Genomic DNA, 21,349 nt, shown 5'->3' on the forward strand with positions numbered 1-21,349 from the left:
ATGCCAGCTCTCATTAGTAAAGAAAGCTATTCTTCTGAGAACACAGGCAATAGGCCAGCTGCGGATCCAAACCTGCAGCTTGCCCCCTGCTCTATCGACCCTATGGAGAGGCACCACGCAATCATCGCCATCCCTGAATCTCAGCCATCCGGAGATTCCGCGCCAAGATCTAATGCCGTCTTAGCCAACCAAAGGCCCCCTTTGCCAAGCTTTGATGTTGCTCACAATGGATGGGATGCTTCCAATGTATCCACTGCCAAGTGCGACCTTTGTCATAAACAGCGCTGCGGGACTCTACAAAAGTGCCGTGACTGCAAGTTATCAATTTGCCAAGAATGCTGCGTCGCTGGCCGCCTGCAGAATGATCGGAGACACACAATAGATGCTACAGCTGTCAGTTGGGATGTTCCACCAAACATTCGTAAACGAAAGAACCGAAACCAGGAAAACAATGATGATCCGCCAAACACGGTGAAAAAACAAAGAGCTGCGAAGAGCACCAGACAAGGGCAGGAGCAATGCGCAGCTGAAGACTCAACGGAGACTTCCATCTTGTCGACCGCGGACAATAGTCCAGCAGCCAAACACACACCGGTTCCTGAAACTGATGCTAAAGATCGAACTTCAGACACAGATCATAATCATGGCACTCCTATCGAACCGCCGCTTTCCGTGGCACCAGCGCCACACTACTCTCCTTCCAGCTGCACTCGATACACGGACGCAATCTCTTCAAGATATCCCGCTCAAGATGCACGGAGCACTTTCAGCCCTGGCCATAGAAGGCTTCCGTTTATCGAAGAGCCTAGAGACAGCCACGACCGAAACTGGGTTCCTTCTGGCAATAAAGGCTACCCCCTAGCTTCCATCCCACACCCGATATCTGGATATCCTGTCTCTACAACAGCAAGCAGAATCCCTCAGGATGTCGCCTCTCGGCCCGTTCTTCCCCCAATTTCATTACTGGTTCCAGACAAGGATTGGCAGCAGCATCAACCTGCTGAGAATCTTTGGACGAGTATGAACTTTGTTGATCGATTGGAAGATCTTCTACACCCTCATCAGCAACCTACAAGGGAAACGTGGCCGCAGAACGACTACATCAGCTCCTTAGGCACTAAGCTTGCTGACGCAGCTCGCAGGAAGCAAATGTCCAGTTCTCACTCGATACCGTTGGATGGATGCCTCCGTGATGAAATTCAGAGCGCGTGGGAGTCCCGTGAGTTCATAGCCAGAGATCGTGATGCCGGTTGCCGGTATCGGCAAATTCTTGCAGCTGCGTACTTTGCCAGCACTCATCTCGGCCTTTCGCCGCAGTTCAACGTCGCACGAGAGTGGCTGCGTGAGAAGGAATTCCATTTGCGCGAGATGGGCTACGAGCCTACAAAGTCGAGACCGCTGATGAACTTTCTCCAAGAGGTTGGAGTTTGGTATTTGCGACAAGTCCAATGGTAGGAGCGAAGAGTGGGCAGAGTAGACGGATAGAGGTTACTTGTCTTTTCTCATTCATTTTATTTACTCCTTGCGAGGAGAGAATGTTAAGAAGCACGGAATATAGAGCAACCATGAGTTACTTGATAGAACGGTTGGTTACATCACGAGAAACGATAGAATGTTGGAGTTTGTAAAAGTAGTAGATTCTTGGTTGGTAGAGACAATGAAGAAATCACAGTTATCCACAGGAACTGTAGCCATGTTTGAACGAGTTAGATGGAAAGATTAGTGATGAGAAACTTTTGTGTCTTCTTATATCCATTCCTAGTAAGCCACCTTGCTCCTGAAATGAGATCAAATCTAGCCTATACATCCATCATAAAAATACTGCCGTTTTTTTTTAAAAGAAAAACCAGCTCACTCATTAAAAAGTGAATAACAAAGACAACACCATATGTAAGTCAGGTATTTTGAAACCACCCCCCTTATCCTATATCTACTCCTCAGCCTCCTCCTCAACCTCCTCAGCCTCCTCCTCGTTGTCATCCTCATCGAAGCTGCCAGCAGGGACCTGGTACAGTCTCAGGATAGACTTGTTGGGGTCCTTGACGAGGACAAACTTGCCCTCCTCGCGCTTGAGGCACATGTCGGCAATCGTGCGGACGATACCCCAGCCGTTGGAGAGGGACAGGTTCATCTGGTTGGCGAAGTCGCGGGGCTTCCAGCCGATGACGCCGAGAATAACGTGCTTATCGTTAGTTCTAGGGCTGGCACGGGAGACGAATCTGTTGGAGACATCAGGTTAGCTATACTAGAACGGGAAAGCATGTAGTTAAAAAGGAAGAGTGTGCATACCCGAGCTTCATAACGTCAGACTTGGACAGGATGCTCTGCACAGTCCATCTGGCCAGCTTGCAGCTGTTGTTCTTCATCTCGGTAGTAACAACGGCACCACGCTGGGCGACGAGCTTCGTCCGCCAGTCGAGAGCGCCGCCGCTGCCCTGGGCACGGCTGTCGAACTCGTTGAGGGCCTTGATGGTGACCAGCTGGTCCTCGCCGCTGATGGCGTTCTTCTGGACGGCGTCGACCTCGGTACGGACAATCAGGTAGACGGGCTCCTCCTCGTTGGTGGAGAGGTCGAATCTCCTGTACTTGTAGGCCTTGCTGGCGGGAGGATCGGTGTCGTCGGAGGCGTCGTGGAAGGGGTTGGCGTGGGCCATCTGGACCTTGTTCGACTCGTTCTCGCTCACGACCTGGTTGGCGAAGTTGTGGTTGATGTAGGTGGCCTCCTCGGCGAGGGCAGGGGGCTGGTTGATGACGTCCTTACCGCCATCGGCAGCTTCCAGGGGAGCGTCGGCGGCGTTCTCGTTGACGGTCACCATATCCAGGTTGGCGTTGTCACGCTTGTCGAGGAAGATCTTGTTGCCCTGGCGCACGATGACAATGTCCCAGGGGTAGACGGAGCGGGTAGAGCACATGAGCATGGAGAGAATGCTGTCGGTGGCGAAGATGGTGGCCTCGTTCTTCTCGGCGTACTCCTGGATGACGGGATCAGAGGAGGTGGTGACGTTGTAGGCGGCACGGTCAATAGCCGTGAGTTTCCTCTCAGCGCCCTTGACAGGCTGCTTGTCGTAGGAGCGGTCGTAGTAGTACAGGAAACCGTAGTCGTCCAGGTCCTCACCATCGTCGGTATCGAGGTTAAGCTTGGCCAGGCGGTTGAAATCAATCTCCTCGAGGAGCTCCCAATCGGCCTTGATGTTAATGCTGGCATCACGGTTGCGAGCAGGCTTGTCATAATCCTTCCAGCCGAAACGACGTCCACCACGGGCACCAGCACCGCCTCGTCCACCGCGCTCGTAGCCATAGCCCTGTCGGCCACCGGGGGCACGCTGGAACTGGCCTCCTCGTCCACCGCGGGTATCACCACGGCCGCCGCGCTGGCCTCGGCCACGGGTGAAGACGGCACCGCGACCATATCTTGTCTTGGTCGAGTCTCTGGTGTTGCTGACGACGGAGAAGCTGGTCTCGTCCTCGGCGGGAGGGGCATTGAAAACAACAGCGTGGCCGGTGCCATACACTTGCTGGTCTAATTTTTTTTCCGAATCTCTCGTCAGCAAGCATTCCAAAGCCTAGTATAAGAAAGGCCACCGTACCTCTGTACTGGCGGCTGTACTGCAGACGTCCACCACGTTCGCGGTCCTTGCCCTCAGCAGTCCAATCGGCCATGCGCCCCAGCTTGTCTCCCTTGGAGAAGGGCGCATAGGGAACGCCGTTGAGGGTGATTTCGCTGGTTACTGAAGGGCCCCAGCCATCTCCTGGCGGGCAGCTCTCGCAAATCTTCTCATAGTCCAGTGACTGGGCCATCTCGTCTGATTTTCCAGAGTTCTCTCTTATTTTCGGACGTTCACTCAGATGATGAACGCAGCGGGCCGGGGTAGAGAAAGAGAGAGAGGCTTTCCCTTTGCTCGTGATGATTCGTTCGTCCGGCTGGCGATGAATTTGGTTTCCAACATTGAATCGAAATTGTGGTGGGGGGTGGGGCAGCCTAACGAGAAAAGTTGCAAGCCCCGCGCCACCAGTTGCTGCCAGCTGCACAGCCACTGGATTTTTTGTGTGTGTTATCTTATCGCTACATAAGCCACAGATTGGCTGGTGAGTGCGCGAAGTCGACGTTTACTTGAGATGTCGCATGAGATAGGCGCCATCAACGTTTCTCGAATTCTTCAAACGTAGTAGTCTTCATCACTATAGGTAGGCAGTAGATCTGGCTCCATACGAGAGTGAAAGATATTCATAAGTATTTAATTAGTGACGCAAAACATTTATATATATATGTATACATCGTAACTACATAACAGCAAAGCCAAAACTGGCGTTAGACATGGACGCAGCCAAGGTGCGTCCTGGAATCTCTTTAAACAAATACATAAAGCGTCATTAAATAGGGGAAAAGATCCAATATGGTGAGTTTACACCAAGAAGCATGAAGTGAGCGAATGAGGGAGAGCTAGAATGCGGGAGCGAGAGAGAAGTGGAGGGAACACCAAGAGGGAACACCAATAAGTGAAATCAAAAGACCATTGCTTCTGGGCGACCGGAGAAGATATTCTCTAGCGCATCCCGCAATTCAAACTCCTCCATGACAGCACCAAATCTGTTGCTCACAGGATTAGTACATCAAACACTCATAGCAGCAATCGTCAATCGCCAAAAGACAAACTCACCCATAACACCTAATTTTCCGTAATAACTCCTCTGAAAGCTTTTCTAAATCGCCCGGAGCCAATTCGTTGAACCTGTAATGCGTTGTAACCATTCTCCACGCCATGACCGGGGTGATCTCGCCATCTAGGTTGAGCTGTTTGCTGAGGTCTAGGAGCGTGGTCAGATCGGCCTTGCTGAGCTCCCATGTGCCTTGCTTCTCAAACTCTCCGCCGTGGTCGTGCGTATGTTTACTGCCGAAAGGGATGTCTGGGGTCAGCTCTTGAAACGGCGCAGGAGGGCAAGACACCATCAAGGCGTGGCCACAGGGCGCGCCGTCAGCGTCGCTCGCTCTGTCAACCAGGAATGGCATGTGTGCCATGCAAGGCTTTTCGAGCCTACAAGATCCCTCGACAAAAGTCGCAACCGTTAGCATACCGACCCTTGCGCATCAAGTCCCGACAGTTTGGCTCGCGTGGCTGTGAAGTGGCAACCTTGTTGAGGTCACTGCGGGGGAGGTGAAAGATAGGCCTTCGAGGAGGAGTTCTCGTACGTTAAGACGAAGTCAATACCAGCCTGCTCAAGATCAACCCCGTTGCCAGCAGGTGACGGCTGGCGGTTCTCCGGCGACATTGACATGCCGGTTGATTGCGACATGCCGGCAGGCGAGAAGCCGCCCTGCGAGCCGTGCGCAAAGCTGTTGCCCGAAGCACTTACACTCATCGCCTGAGTGCCACCGATACCCGAATCGTCCACGCTGCTTGGCTTTGGGAGCTGAATGCCTCTCTGGACCAGGACTTCTTTGAGTTGCTTGTTCTCGTCGTACAGCTTCTGCTTATCCAGAGACATTGTGCTAAAGACTTCTTTCAGTCTAGTGACTTCATCTTCTAGTGCTTTGATGTATAGCTCTTTTCTCTCGCGGTGGGTTCTGCAGAGTGCAAACAGTGGGTTAGCTTTGCACTGTACGCATGTCTAATGCCTCGCAAGACAAAAGATGCTTACCGTTGAGCTTGCCGATTGAGCTCTTGCCGCCTAGTCAAGGCGGGTTTGCTGTCTGGCTTTGGTCCACGCCGCTTGGGGGGATTGCCGGCTGTCAAAAAGAGAGGGTGATTAGTCGGTCGGTCTTCTTACCGCCGTCGGGAATATGCCTTGTCGGGATATCTTACTGCGGGTGACTTTTTTGTCCGATAGGTTCTTGAAAAAGTTGAGGTTCAGGCCAGAGAGGACACCCTTGTCAGTGCCTTCTGTCGAGGCCTGGGAGGCGCCTCCTTCAATTTGATCCGGAGACAGCGATGACATGGTAGCTTGCGATAACCCGGACGATGTAAAGTAAAAGCAGAGAGGGCCCAATGGCTTGCGGTAGGGCGCGATAAGTGTTTAAAATACTATTGCCGACTGCGACAGGTCAGCCACCGTGCGACGTCAGATTCCGAGAAGGTTGCAGCCACAGTGTGGCAAAATCGAATGCCGAAATTGGCCTCCGCGCCATCTAGGGAGCAGGTAGAAGCTTACCTCAAGGGGAGTCCAGGAGTGTCGGTGCACGCTGCCACAGCTCTGTGATTGCAGATTGTCTGGACAGTCGATGGTGGTGAGGATGCAGGTCAAGATACGGCGCAGAAAGGCGGACCGTCCGAAGTAATAGCGGTTGCGAATATACTAAGCAACGCCGTTCGCAGCGATAGGGCGAGAGCTTCCGCACCACCGCAGGAGAAGGGCTAGCTGGAGGAGCTGCGGCACTGTCTGCTGAGGAGCTGTCGGGGTCTTGCGAAAAGAGCTGGACAGCAACGCAAAAGACGGTTATGAAGAGCTAAAGAAGTTATGAGACAGTAGCCACAGAGGGAGAAGTGACGGCGATTGCAGTTGATTGCTTCAATTGCCCGTGAATGGATGCCCGCGGGATGTAGTGAAATCAATAGCAGTTCAAGTTGAGGACTGAAGTGCAAGGCGCGAGACACAGCGGGGTTCTTGAGCTCTCTGGGCGTCGAGGGCCCTAAAAGACGGGGTTCGCTGGGGGCAATTAGCACCCGACTCGATGGATCCTGGCAAAATTAGGCGAGCCGGTGGAGAGCGCCAGCAGCACCACCCACTGTATTTCGTGCGAGAACGTGCGATCTTACGCTCCGATAGGCCCCTCTACGGGTAACTCGCTCGAAAGGATCGTGAGACCGTGGCTCAGCCTTGCTTGGACGTGAACATGTCAGAAGCGAATCAACTTCTTATTGCGCGGGTCCCCCGTCTCGGATCGTGCAGATCATAAATAAGAGGGACGAAGGAGTAATAAGACTTTGTTTTAGAGACGCATCCGACCTGCCGCATGTACTTTATGCCAGTAGCGGTGATGCCGTACTACCCGTGCGTATCTGGCTAAGCCTCCAGGAGCAGATCGGTCGTTGAATGCCTGAATACGCAAAATTACATCTCAGGCTTGGAATAAGCAAAAGGCAATGCTTAAATCAAGGTGCTTCACTCCATGTACCAGTAGTAAAAACCCGAAGACCGAGAAGCGAGAGCAACGGCCGCCAAGCTCGCAAAGCCACCTCTTGCGTCAAGTTTTCCTGACCAAACTCCAGAATATGCTCGCCAAAGATGAGCCCACGCGTGACGACTCGCAGCGCTAAAAGTCCAGAACTTCCTTCAGGCGCCCATCACCTTTCCTGTAAGAGTAATAGGTACTGCGGTGACCACATTATTTTATGCTTACATGTGTGTACCATCTTCGACTATCTGCCGGAGACTGCTGCTGTTCTTATTCTTAGTCCGTAAGCACTGGACGCCTTCTGGACAGCGGCTCGCCGTGGTGACACGAAACATTGGGCAATTTCACCGCGGCGGGAGTGGGTTGCAAGTGTGAAACAGTGATTCAGCCATTACGCAGCCACGGACGATTGATGATTGGTAAAAGCCACCTGCGTATCAGAATACTATAAATTATCCCATTTCCTTCAATGGGGGTCGTAGCCCGCACGCAGGTACTACAGGCCTATATTCAAGATAAGCATCACCTTAGTACCCTTCAATGCCCGAGATGTTGCATAATAGCAACATAGCCTCACTCTCCCTTTAGTATCAGTAGCAATGCCCAAGATGGGAAGTAGAAGCCGTTGCTAATGTCCCATAAATAAGCATCGCCATTGAAGCTCTTGATACTACTGGTTGGTACAAGATGCAAACAGCTACCTTACCTACTACTAAGTACCTACAAGGTGCCGAAGACTTTGGCACTACGCCCTACCACTGGCCTGTGGCATTGCGTCATGTGGACCGACGGTCTGACCACCAGATTCCGTCTCAATCACTGCAATCCAGACTCCTGGATAAGAGGGCATGTTCTCAAAGAGGAAATTGTGATAATAGATCCTGCATCAGGAGTTGTTCTAAGTGGTCGCTGACGGAGCTGCTGCTGCTACTGCTACCACTAGCTGTTTTTCTAAGAAAACGACTCAATACTAAGTACATACTCACATGTCGCTAATCACACAGGTCCGCGGCCTCGCCTTGACGGCGCCTTGGCTGGTGTACTTGCTGCTGGCAGATGTAGCGCTGTCGCTGATGCTGCCGCTCAAGGCACTGGCCCCTGAGCTCGTCTACAACCTGTCGTCTCGCGTCGCCGGCTCGGTGTGGCGGTGGATTCAGCTCATCTTTGAATACGCCAACGGGGCCCAGATCGAGTGCTCTGGTGACGACATCCCGGCGGGCGAATCTGCCATTGTCGTCTCCAACCACCTGGCCTGGGCCGACTTTTATATGATCCAGGCCCTGGCGATACGCAAGGGCATGCTGGGCCGCTGCCGCTACTTTGCCAAGCGCCAGCTTCGGCTCGTGCCCTTCCTAGGCTGGGGCCTCTGGGCCATGGGCATGCCAATGGTGAGCCGGAGCTGGGTCAAGGACAAGTCAGAGCTCGATCGTGCCTTTGCCGGCCTGGTTTCCATGAGGCTTCCGACCTGTAAGTCGTTTATGTGTCCCCCCTACCAGAGCAGCGGCAACGACAATAGGTCGTGCTCTCGTCAGTAAGTGTTGACCCGGTTATATAGGGCTCATTAGCTTCAGTGAGGCCACTCGCTTCAGCCAGCGGAAATACCAAGAGTCGCAGGCATGGTGCAAGAAGACCGATCGGCCCCATCCCATGCATCTCCTGTATCCCCGCACCAAGGGCTTCATCGCCACGGTCCAGCACCTCCGCAGGGCACCGCATATCAAGGCTGTGTACGACCTGGCCATCTTTTACCGTCGAGGCAATGAGTTCCAAGAGGCCCCGACAATGTGGGACACGCTGAGCGTTCCGAGACTGAGCGAGGAGGCCGGCTTCCACTTTCATGTACACGCTCGCCGATTTCCCATTGAGAGCCTGCCGCAGACTGACGCCGAGTTGGCCAGCTGGCTGGAGCAGCGGTGGATTGAAAAGGGGGAGTGGCTTGAAGGGCAGAGACAGAAGTGCCTCGCCTCTTGATGCAGCTTACAAGGAAGTGCCATGTTGAACTATGAGTTTCTAGTATTGCTATTATCTAACAGCACATAAGATGACTATTCTTCACAGCTACTAGGTGTCCATTGACTGTTTCATCTCGAGAGATCATATAATACTTACATACATATATACCTCCCTATAGTATACCAAGTATGGGTCAAGAGGTTCTAGATCTACTTCATAATTGTAATAGCCACCGGAATGGCTACTGGAAATAACATAATAAGAATAGAATACCAAAGATGGCCATGACCAATTAATGGCACAAGAGGCATTCTAGAATCATCCCGTGGCAGAGCATGTGCACCATACTGCATGTACTTGGCTATTCACACCCAAATAGACACTTATACGAAGAGCAGCTAGAGCCAACTGCATCATGGGTTGTTTAAGAAAGACGTGGTAATCGGTTCTTGTGATATAGTATGCCATATGCAATGCATCCCGCGGATGCGCTACGGCTCTTTAGAGACGTCTGCTGCTGCAGAGCTAATACACGGTGCGAACACGATAAGTAGAGCAGTTCCATTGCTTGTTTGTAAGTCGTAACGCTAACAAATGGGTGGGAGGCAAGCAGCCATTAAGCTTGAGCTCCAGCTTGAGCTAAGACGGAGCAAAGGTGGGAGTGAGGAGAGAGGAAACTACCCCAAGATGCGGAGAGGCAGAGAGTTGGGCGGCAGATCCAATCCCAGCCCGCGCCGCCGATCTGAATTTGCTCAGGCGTTTTCGGTGATTCCTCTGGATCTCCCGCGTTTGTGCAAACGATGAGGCCTGGTTGGTGCAACATGGCCGTTCTAGATGAATTCTTTCCGACGCGGCCCAGGCCCAGAGCCCAAGGCCCCACGGCTTTTGCCGTTTCCTGCGTGACTGCTGCGTCCCGGCATCGTCTCCTTGCCTGGGCTACTGTATGCCCGCGCATGAATGCAAGGCCGTTGCCATCACAACCATCACAACCAGCACGGCCACCCACACCCTCTGCAGAACCCGGCTAGGCTTTGGGGTAGTTGGCCTAGTGATGCTGCGACGCCGTAATGATATCAGGAGCAATGCCGGTACAGTGTCGATTGGCCAGGCGGCTTTGCTAACCCGCGCTCCGTTGTTAATGCCATGACCATATCGAATGTGCAAATGGAAAGCGTCGAGACCACCCGCTTACGTGACGTGGCGTGGTCGCAGAAGCCGCATGCATGTCGGGACACCAAGCCAGCCCTTATGCAGGCCGATTAGAGAGAGCGGGCGCTGGTTGTAGGGGACCGGGGAGAAATTTTCTCTTGCTGCGCTGCGCTGCGCTGCTGTTTGTTGCTGGAGGGCTTCTCCCCGGCGCTGTTCGACGCACGGGGGCCCGTCCCAGAGCCTCCCGAGGGACCCTTCCAAGGCAAGGCCGCTAAGGATTCTCCCGTTGGGCGCTCACTGTGCAGCGCTGGTGCAGCTGCAGCGCCCATCGACGCTACGGCCTGCGCTGTGGCCCAGCAGAGTTTAGAGGCGCCGCCGCAGAGGGTTGGATCAGGCGGGTAAAGGGCCTGGGCAGATGGTGGGCCGTGATTGGCCGCCGGGCGGCGAGTCCCCCGCTTAATGTGTCATGGGGGGAGCAGAGGACGCGACCATGGCCGTTTTTGCTGCTTGGCCACATAGATACTCCGTTTGGCCTGGGGCCTGGCTGCGGCGGCTGGTACCTCGATTAGCAATTGGACTGTGAGCCATCGTGAAACGAACCACTCCCGACTGAGCTGACTGGCATCCGACCTGCCGCCTTGTGTGTCCAGCGATTGCTGCTCCTGAGAACGTCCGCCGCCTGTTCGACTCCAGAGGTAACTCACGGCCTGTGGTTCAGCACCGTTCAGCTGCCTTCACCGGTTCGTCTGTCTGTCTGTTCAGTCTTGGCCATCGAGCTTGTTCAGGGTGCTGCGTCTGCCTGGGGTCTGGTGGGATTGCCTGCCCAGCATCCTGTTGTTTTTTTAATTTTTTTTTTTTTTTACTCAGCATTCTTCAACGACCCAACGCAACGCCCGGCATACCCTGTCATCGAATTTACGTCCCCCCGCGCCAGCAACGACGACGCAGCGATCGAGAGCGAAAGGCGGCTGTGAGCCTACGCCGGCGGTCTTCAGTCATGTATCCGAGCTTGATGGGTCTGTAGTTCTGGCTGCCTCGCCAGACCCCGAGTCTCTCTACGAACCAAACCCCAGCTCCCCCGCCATCACCGCTGCCTTTGCCGACCTCGTTGCTGTCGACAGCTTCCCGCCGGCTCTTGCCTTCACTGGGCGCCTCAGCAGCCCCGGCGCTGCCCCCTCCTCGCCGCCATGGACAAGCCATCCAGTCCCATCGTCTCGCTGGCCCCGCCGGCCGTCTCGTCGCTGCGAGCCTCGCAGACGACGGCCATGCAAAGATCCATCAGCCAGGACATCCGGGAAGAACGCGAGGAACTGCGCGAGGCCGCCGAGCAGACGCTGAATGCGATTGCCTACCTCAACCTCGATGGCACCATCAAATGGGTCAGTCCCTCGTGGACCGATGTCGTTGGCACAACCGTCAAGTCGGTCGAAGGCGTCCCCATTTCCGATTTGATAGCCAGCGAAAACAAGTGTGTCTTTACAGATGTGGTTGATTCGATGAAGAGGGACGACTCCAAGAGCCACAGGGTCCGCTTCTCCGTCATCTTGGGGTCCCTCTCCAAGCTGCGGTCGTTGGACAGCATTGGGCCTCTTGATTCATCAGATGTCCCACCGACGGAGATGGCCGACCTCGAAGCACAGGGCATCATGGTATATGACAGCGTATCGGGAGGCGAAAGCCATGTAGGTTTTTCTCTCTTGGTCCTGGAGCAGATGAACAAGAGACTATCTTCTCGTCTGCTTTTCTTGCTTCTAAAATTTATAATTTATTGACTGGTTAATTGATCTTAGACAATGTGGATGATTCGTCCGTGGATACCCCATGAAGTTCAAATCGACCTCCCTGCCGTGATTGTCGACTCCCTGGGCTCAGGGGCCGAAATCCTCGCTGGCATCCTCACTCGCATTGCTGAAGCCGCAAGCGAGGAATCAGAGGAGCCAGAACCTCCGCCACCAGTTCTCTGTCGCATCTGCGAGCGTCAGATACCTCCTTGGTGGTTCGAGAAGCATACCGACCTATGCCTACAAGAACATCGCGCCGAAATGGATGTGCAAATGGCTCAAGAGAGCTTGAGTGAACATAGAAACGCCATCGTCAGGGTCCTCGACGCACTGGAGACACGCAAAAGCAGATCTCTTTCTGGCGACTCGCCAAATCTTCCGGTGGCCGAATACAAGGGCCAGCCCATTGGCCCTCCGCCCTCGGCACAGTCATCCCCGGGGACCTCGTTAGCTCGCTCGCGAGAGAGACCTGGCGGCTTTGGGCATGCTAGAGCCCGCTCTTTTGCCATTCGTAGGCCGCAAGCCCGCATCGTCGAGCTCCTGCTGGATCTTTGCGATACCGCCATTGAAATCAGCTGTCCAGGGATCAAGGAGAGTTCTTCACTGCAAGGTCACTGGGAACTACGCACCCAGTCGCCCCAATCAGAATCGAGGATATCACAAGTACTTCAATGGTCGTCACCAAGTTCAAACACTCTTGAGCAAGAACAGGGCCTGGCATTGCTCTGCGAAGATACCGAAAAAGCTGCCCGAACCAAAGTGGATGCTGTCTTTCGTCATCGACAGATTATTGAATATGCAGAGAGGATCCGGATTGAATTTGCGGTTCTAGTGCAAGACTGCATTGATGAAGCGACCAGAAAGGCTACTCGCATTGCTGAGGGAAGGTTTAGTGATTCCAGCGAAGACGACCTCGAGGAGCAGCAGCCAACAGACACTGAAGATATTGACGCGATTGATGCGAGAAGTGAAATAGAAGAATCACAGAGCCGTACTGGTGACGAGCAGTTTGAACACTCCATTACAAGCCCTTCTGCCTTGGCAGCTGCCCTTCGCCAGGTGGACATGTCGACTGGACTTGGTCGATCTCGTCCGACGTCGTTTGTGGGGTCTACTCGATCCAGCAGCCCAAGAGAGTGCCCAACTCCACGATCCCACCCGGGAGGACTGAGTATTTTGAACCAGTCTCGAGATTCGCGCCGAGCGTCTATTCTCCCGATTGAGAGTGACGTTGGCGAAAGCGAGGGAAGTTTGCGATCATCATCGGTGGCTTCCCGAGGGCCTCACAGGACCGAGTCCCCCATTTCTGATTTTGGCGACCTTCGGCGTGCGGCCAGCTCCAGACGGCATAGACGGAGCTTGATCATACCGGAAACGTCTTCTCCTCGACGACAAGAATCTCCGTCGCGGATGATGACACAGCCTTCCTCCCCCCTTCGGATCAAGGCTCGAGTGATACCCCTTGGCCACGAAGGGATTGTTTCTCCCGAAGCGTCACCAATGTTCCCGAGCAGCGAGTTCTCCTCTCCAGTTACCCACCCGTCCAAACACCATAGGAGACAATCGTCTGCAGCCATTTCGGATTTCGTCATGAAGCCACCGCCGTCTCCGCGTCTCAATGCCAATAACCAACCACCTCCACAGCCACGCTCGTCACAGCCGTCAATTAAAGATTTTGAGATTATCAAGCCCATCAGTAAAGGAGCCTTTGGCAGTGTTTACCTGTCAAAGAAGAAGTCCACGGGAGAGTATTTCGCTATCAAGGTATTGAAAAAAGCGGACATGGTTGCCAAGAATCAAGTTGGAAATGTCAAAGCAGAGCGTGCTATTATGATGTGGCAAGGGCAAAGCGATTTTGTTGCAAAACTATACTGGACGTTTTCTAGCAAAGATTACCTATATCTTGTCATGGAGTATCTCAATGGAGGCGACTGCGCGTCTCTCATCAAGATACTGGGCGGCCTTCCTGAGGATTGGGTCAAAAAATATCTGGGAGAAGTTGTCTTGGGAGTAGAGCATCTCCATGAGAGGGGGGTTATCCACCGAGACCTTAAGCCTGATAACTTGTTGATTGATCAAAAGGGCCATTTGAAGCTGACTGACTTTGGGCTTTCACGAATGGGCTTGGTAGGTCGACAGAAGAGAGCTTTGAACAGTGATCAGGCAGATTCCACTCCAGATTTGCTCAAACAGGGCCCCTTTGTTCGATCTACATCAATGGCATCTTCTCGATCAACTTCGCTCGACGTCCACGGCCCCTCCCCCGGCGCAACTCCCCAAATGACTCCAGATCCCGGCGGCCCATGGCAGCCGTCATACTTCAGTCTCGGCCCCGCGCAACAGCCAGATCCACGCCGCATTTCGAATAGTCATCGGAGCGATAGCGGTGGGAGTGAGACATTGAGCCGCATGCTTACAACTTTCTCCATCCATGACCCCGATGCCGGCTCCCAGCCGCCGACCGCAAGAATGTTCTTAGATGAAGATGCTGTAATTCATGCTTCGCCAGACCTGGCACCGTATCACTCTAATACCAGGACTAGTATGGATAGCCACAGCAGAGGATCTCTCCCTCCACCAGGTATGGTGCCACCCCCTATGGCACTATTCGATCCGGAGGATACAAATCGACGTTTCGTCGGAACTCCAGACTATCTAGCCCCAGAAACGATCAAGGGCGATAAGCAAGATGAGACGAGTGACTGGTGGTCCGTCGGATGTATCTTGTTTGAGTTTCTCTACGGCATTCCTCCATTTCATGCTGGTGAGGCTGAGCAAGTATTTGAGAACATATTGGCAAGAAAGATCCAGTGGCCGGATGAAGCAGACTGCGAGCCTGTATCTGACGAGGCAAAAGATCTGATCAATAAGCTGCTATGTATGGACCCACCTTTGCGCTTGGGATCCAATCGCGAGGATAAATTTGCTTCGGGCGGCGAAGAAATACGTGCCCATCCTTGGTTTGAAGGCATCAATTGGGACAACTTACTGGAAGACGAGGCACAATTTGTTCCTCAGCCAGAGAACCCTGAGGATACAGAGTACTTTGATGCGAGAGGCGCTGTCCTCCACTCGTTTGTAGAGGAGATTGAAGATCAGACTTCGCCGCAATCGTCCACAGCCGGGTCCAGTGAATACCCAGATAGACCTCACGATGCCCTTTCACGAGTTCGTTCGCAGGTCAACTCGATGGGGAGAAAGCTGATGCCACTACACATCCCCCCTCACGTGAGAGACCTGAAGTCGCGGAGACTGAGCGAGCCCATTGCTGCCGACGATTTTGGTAGTTTCTCTTTCAAGAACCTTCCGGTGCTGGAAAAGGCAAACAAGGACGTAATACAGAAGCTCCGCGCGGAAGCATTGGCGGTCCAGAGCAAGCAAACCTCTGTTAGTCCCGGGGGCATCAGCGGAGGCATGCCATCTCCAGCGCCCTCCCTCGAAGGCAGTCCTGTAGTAGCAAGCCACATCCAAAGAACTCTGTCCAATGCAAAGGCTGGCAACCGCCCACAGTCGCCGTCTGGCATTAGCCTCGCAACTGCATCTCCTAACAGGATCTCTCAGGTCTCGCAGCCTTCACAGCCCTCATCTCCTCTGATGAACTCCTTCATAGCTGGACATGGACCGCCAGATGGCCGTAGAAAGGCATCGAGCAACTCATCTAGCTTGTCCTACCAGTCAACGTCGTCTTCTCTGCAGCCAAATGTTGCCATTGATGTACCAAAAGTGCCTCCAAGTCTGCAGAGAGCTGCAACGTCCGCAGCTTCATCGCCGGCCAAGCCTCGTGGAGGAGGAGAAAGAGGAGGCACTGTACCACCTCCGCTTGCCCTATCTCCTGGCAAGGTCTTGTCAACACCTGTCCGGCAGGGAAGCACGTCTTCAACGAGCCGGTCGAGGTCTTTGACTGTAGGGTCGCAAGAGGCTAGCCCTATCGCAACGGATATGCTCCAGCATCACCACCGTAACCGTCGGAGCCAGGTATTCGACATGTCCCCTTCATCGTCTGATAACGAAGGAGATAAGCACAACGCTCTCCTGAGAGTCCAGAGGCGCCGACAAAGCTCACGACGACTTTCCCAGATTGCTTTTGATAGCGGCCCCACGTTCCGACCTTTGGACGTGCTCATCTGCGAAGATCATCCTGTGTCGCGAATGGTGATGGAGAAACTGTTGGAGAAGCTACGCTGCCGCACCATTTCCGTGGCTAACGGGTCGGAGGCGGTGCGCTTCTCGATGAGCGAAATCAAATTTGACATCATCTTTATCGAATACAGGCTTCCCCAGATCAACGGGGTTGACGTGGCTCGTATGATACGAGAGACCAAGAATGCCAACTCGCACACGCCAATTGTAGCCATTACAGCCTATCTCAAGGAGCTGCAGGCCCCGCACCACTTTGACTCTCTGATCGAGAAGCCCATCAGCTCGTCGAAGCTTTCAGAGGTGCTCCGAAGCCTCTGCCAGTGGCAACCTGAATCCCCCCATAGGCCACCTTTGACGTCCATAACAGCGGCTATTCCGCTCAATCTCAGGAGGGCACACCCCCGTCAAATGGACGACAGTCCAACATCGAGCATATCTGCCTTTATAGGGCGGCATGGGTCAGCCATGGTGTCAAGTCGAGAGGATTCCATCGCCTCTAGCATGTTTGATTCGGAATCGTATACTACGGAAGACATCCCCGTCGTCATCAGTCGCAAGGCGACTGGCGACTGGGAAGACAGCGGCGGCCTCGGAATCAGCGACATTGACGCAACGCTTGGGCTTGAAAACCCAACCAAAAGCACACCCTCGCTCGTGTGTCAGCAGTCGGCACCAGCACATTTAGAAGTCATGTCGCGCGGTTCAGATAATCGGCTCCAAGTCAGACGTGATATCTTTGACAAGAAAGCTTCAGAAGGCACAGAGTCGGCAGATGATGAAGACGAAGATCTCGAGGGCAGGAGAGATATGCAGCTTCGGCGAGGGAGCAAGGCCATCATTGGGAAAAGCACGCTGCCGAGCTCCAAGCTGGGCATTGAGATGATGCGAGCGGATAGTCACGACAGCGTTACATTATCAGACAGTACATCTGAGGCTGTAACGCAGGTAGCAACAACGCCCTCCCTAGAGCTGGAAAGGCAACTAGTTGGCATGCCTCCCGACCTAGCAGCGGTGCAGAGCACGCCGAGCAAATCTGATGTGGCTGGAGCGGACTCAGAAGATGCGTTTGTTCCCGGGAGCGCTGAAGCAACTCCAAGACCGCCTGCAGTTACGAGTGATGCAGACAAGACGGGCAGCGGAAATACAGTGGTAAAAATCCAACTAGACGGAGAGGAGGAAACAACGCCACGACCTCTGGGGAAATAGGAACGACAAATGTTTCCCCTTGTTGCTCTCCTCAATTAACGATTATGTATTCCGCTTCATTCTTTTATCACTTATCTTCAATTTACATTTTCCCCGCTGGAGGAAAACGTTGTCTGTTTCCCTGACCACGTCTCCCTTTTTTTTTCTATCCCTCCCGTTTATCAAAATGTACGTTGCTCAGAGAGACGAATGAAAGCGCAAGAAGAAGAAAAAGCCGTCTTTTCTCTTTGTCTTGAAACAAAATAGCAGCGAGGCGTTACATGGGAAATGACAAGTCAAGTTGAAATGCAAAACGAAGCGAAAGCATGCTTTATCTGACTGGGATGGATGATGATGATATTAACTTACTTAGGGAGCCTCGCTGTCCCACTCACCTGTTCCCCCCTTTATTATTTTTCCATTGTGTTTTCTTTCTCACATTTTTCCTTTTGACTTCTCAACTTTTTTTTCTTCTTTTTCCTTTTTGTGCCACAAAGGGCTATCGATGAACGATTGCTTTCTTTTTGCCCATGGGCAAGCTAGATGATATTTGGTGTGCTGGGTGCTGACTTGACTATTTATTCCATTTCTTTTTTGTCGTGGAGGCGGTATTTATCCTACCTAGTGTTTGATGTGTGTACATATAGAGAAGATTCTGACGTATGGGAATGAAAAACAAACTGTCTAGCTTCTGATGAGTGTGTTGCGTATGGCTGGTCTGCTTTGCTCTGTTGTGAGATTTGTGATTTGTAGATTCTTGCAGAATTGCTTAGACTTTTTTTTTCTTTCCTCTTCTTCGTTGTTGATGAGAGAAGATGCCGTATAGAGATTCTACGTAGATACTATCGGGTAGAAAGACATAGATAGACGTCGACGTATGCATTTACAACTACTTGAACATATGAGGAATTGCACCTTCGATTAGAGAGAGAGAATGAATCTTCATGAGCATAAGCCACTCGCCTATGAATAGAAGGGCCCAATACACAATACATCAGATGTAGATGTATTTTGTCCAACTTACTGAGGTGACTGAGATTTGAGCATTTGTTTGATAGCTTTTAGACAGCCATGCCACACTTGTTACCTTTGTTTCTGTTTGCCTAGCCTGTTCGAAGCCTGATACGCTCATATAAATCTCATATCTATATCTATACCATTTGCGAATACCAAGATCCACTACAAAAATGCTCCCCAAGCGCATGCCGTAGGTGTAGTGATACAAATAGAGCTTGGTGATGGCGCAGACTCACCAATAAGAGCCTTGCGTATTGAGATGATGTGCTCGAATATCCGGAAGATTTTGGGAAATGAGTGAAGATGGTGGACATGCGCTGCGCCTTCACAGCATTTTTACTCTACTCCAAGGCTTGCTCACATGCATGTACCCCCTGCTGGCGCTTAAAAACAGTCTTAGGACTCCATTTCACAGCACTTTTAATCCTGTCCAGGGCCATGGTGTGCTTACATCAGCCTCGCCAGAGCAAGTTACAGATATTTCACAATTCAATTATTTTGTTGCTTCTACTGCCTCTCTGTATTAAATTCGCTCCGTGAAGCGTTGCCAATGAGACGGATATCAAGATTGCTTCCGGCTTCTGTTTTCTGAGGATAGGTCTGGGAGACTTGGATTACACATCTTCAAATGCAGCTGCAGAGCACACTTCCACCATCTCTACCCAGTGCCTACTGTTTGATGTCCAGAGCATGCAATTTCCCTCTGCAAAAAAGTACCACTTGCCACACTTCACACAAACGAGGCAAAGTTGTGTTGATACCCAGACGTGCTTCTAACAAATCCGATTTTTCCAGTTATCTTGTAACTGGTTCTACCACTCGCTTTGCAAAGGCGTATATCATGGAGAGAATGTAGTGATCTAGATTAAACTTGATGATGGCGTAGGCTCACCAATAGGAGCCATATATATTGACTCAAGCATCCGAGAATGCGCAAGTAAGCCAAGATGAGCGTTCGGAGCACTTCAGGTTGACTCTCAAGGGTTACAATTTCACAGCATTTCTTCTTCCCCCCCAGAGGTCAAACATCTTGGAATGTGCGAGTAACCCAAAATGAGCTTTGGGCAGCAAATCCAAATTGGCTCCCAATGGAAGTCTACAATTTCACAGCAATTATTTATCCTCCCAAAGGCTATACTAGGCTTACATCAGCCTTCCAAAAACAGATACAGACATTTCACAATCCAGTCATTCAAGCTCTACTTTTGCCTCCCCATATCAAACAGCGTCGTAAAGCGGAGCCAAGAAGAACATATCAGTAAGGGCGTTCCCGGCAATTGTTTTTTGATGCAGGCCTGAAAATCCGATCTCCCTACGAGGTATATGTCTTCAGCTATAGCTGCAGAGCAGAGGCTTTGCTACGAAGGTATCACTTCCGTCATTTATACATACTTTGAGATAAAATACTTGTCGAGGCATCATCTGCCTCTGAATGTTTAAAGCAAAAAAATTACCATCCGTCATGCTTCACACATACAAACCAACGGTTTATTGGCATGCAGATGTGCCTTCAACAAGCCCAATCCTTTTCGATAGTCTTGCACTCCCAGCGGCCAACTCGCCACTCGCTTTGCGAATATGCCTGTCGTACAGCAACTGCTGGAAAACAAATCAATAGCGTCATATCAACATACAGCTGAGATGTGGGGAAGGAGAGCTGATCGACGTCTGCTGCACTACGAGTGTAATCAAATCGACGATGAGACCTTTTCCACACACCGAAGTGTTTGATGGAATCAACGCATGACGGCGCGGCATAATTGAACAAGTACTGCGTGCATATTGTAACCAGCTTCGGTCATCTTCTCAAATACCGAGCGTCTCTATTTGGGCATCTGTGGCGAGCCATGAGTTTCGGGCGCTTAGTTTTTACTCTTCGCCTGTGGCTGAAATGCTCGGTGAGCACAAACATGCTAGTCAACAGAGTTGAGTTTGAGTGTGGCTTTTAGGTGCGGGCGATAAGAGGCGTACACATCGGTTCAACTCTCTCGATGCACTGGTGAGAAGTAAAATGTTATGCGTACAAAAGTATAGTAGCGAGGTAAATGGACGTTGTAACATGTGAGTCAAAGAGTTTTACGATATGTGTGCGCGACTACCGCTAGCATCTTGGATTATGTGGCGGATCGTGCTGCCAAAAGCTGGAGTCTCCACGGGGAATGGACAAGACGAGCTATTGGAGGGATAGGGCGCCTTTCCATAGACAGAAAGCTGAGGCATGCACGATGAGCTCCAAGAGGGGAAAACCAGGGCCGAGGGAAAACGAGAAAAAAAAAAAAAAAGTGAAGTGAGGCCTCTCCAGGGTAGCGCGTTACCCCAAAAGAAGCTTTTCAGCAATTGCTCGTCAGTGGAGGCAGCCATCTACGTCGCCCCACTGCCCCGCCCCAGATCAGCGTCTCTAACCGGTGAATAGGCGGAGAAAAGCTAGAGAGAGAGAGGGAAAAAAAAAAAAAAAAATGAGATAAAGGCGGATGTTCACCGAAGACCTTGAATTCTAGCTTGCAGGCTGCATAAACGGATGGAGTTCCCGCTGGCCCCCTTGATAACCTTACTGTTACTCGTATCTGTGAGAATTTTTTTTTATGCGAAGCTCAGTGGTGGTAATCCCATGTACGATCCTAAGTTCTGTATTAGGTGAGGCTAAACAAGTATAGATGAAAGAGGGGAAGAGGGGGAAGAGGGAAAAAGAGCAACGTTCTGGAATCTCTAATCTGGAATCTGGAAAAAACTTTCCTAGGAGCTTTCTTGCATATTCAGTAATTGTGGCGCTTCGCCCGTCAGACTGCTATTCTGTTCCCTAGCGGTGGCGGCGGTGGCGGCAACTAATTTTATCTTTTTCCTCTTTTTTTTTTTCTTTTTTTTTTCCGCGGCATGAATTTTTTTCACCGATGATCTGTACTTGTGTACCGACTGTTCAAGCCACCTTTTTTCCTCCCTCTGAACTTGTGCTATTTTCTTCGGGTAAACGTGTAATATTGAGCACGTGCTGTCGCAAATCCCTTGATTCGTAGCG

The 21,349-nt window shown here is 51.9% G+C and overlaps 4 protein-coding genes across 4 annotated transcripts; 3 read left to right on the forward strand and 1 right to left on the reverse strand.

Annotated features, from left to right (window-relative positions):
• TGAM01_v201611 (hypothetical protein) lies at positions 1 to 1,455 on the forward strand (the record flags this gene model as incomplete). The annotated part of the gene is made up of 1 exon (XM_018809410.1): positions 1 to 1,455. The coding sequence occupies one exon, from the start codon at positions 1 to 3 to the stop codon at positions 1,453 to 1,455; it is 1,455 nt and encodes a 484-aa protein (XP_018657389.1).
• A 475-nt stretch (positions 1,456 to 1,930) lies between these two features.
• TGAM01_v201612 (eukaryotic translation initiation factor 3 subunit D) lies at positions 1,931 to 5,934 on the reverse strand (the record flags this gene model as incomplete). Its single annotated transcript, XM_018809411.1, has 7 exons — positions 1,931 to 2,219; positions 2,290 to 3,520; positions 3,588 to 3,823; positions 4,659 to 5,033; positions 5,189 to 5,563; positions 5,638 to 5,725; positions 5,802 to 5,934. 7 exons carry the CDS (start codon positions 5,932 to 5,934, stop codon positions 1,931 to 1,933), a joined length of 2,727 nt encoding a protein of 908 aa, XP_018657390.1.
• Positions 5,935 to 8,097: 2,163 nt separating this feature from the next.
• Positions 8,098 to 9,082, forward strand: TGAM01_v201613 (acyltransferase; the record flags this gene model as incomplete). Its single annotated transcript, XM_018809412.1, has 2 exons — positions 8,098 to 8,578; positions 8,667 to 9,082. 2 exons carry the CDS (start codon positions 8,098 to 8,100, stop codon positions 9,080 to 9,082), a joined length of 897 nt encoding a protein of 298 aa, XP_018657391.1.
• A 2,318-nt stretch (positions 9,083 to 11,400) lies between these two features.
• TGAM01_v201614 (AGC protein kinase) lies at positions 11,401 to 17,340 on the forward strand (the record flags this gene model as incomplete). The annotated part of the gene is made up of 2 exons (XM_018809413.1): positions 11,401 to 11,895; positions 12,004 to 17,340. 2 exons carry the CDS (start codon positions 11,401 to 11,403, stop codon positions 17,338 to 17,340), a joined length of 5,832 nt encoding a protein of 1,943 aa, XP_018657392.1.
• Between the last annotated feature and the right edge of the window lie 4,009 nt (positions 17,341 to 21,349).

This window comes from Trichoderma gamsii, assembly GCF_001481775.2.
Source record: "Trichoderma gamsii strain T6085 chromosome Unknown Scaffold_4.2, whole genome shotgun sequence".
NCBI classification, from domain to species: Eukaryota; Fungi; Ascomycota; class Sordariomycetes; order Hypocreales; family Hypocreaceae; genus Trichoderma; species Trichoderma gamsii.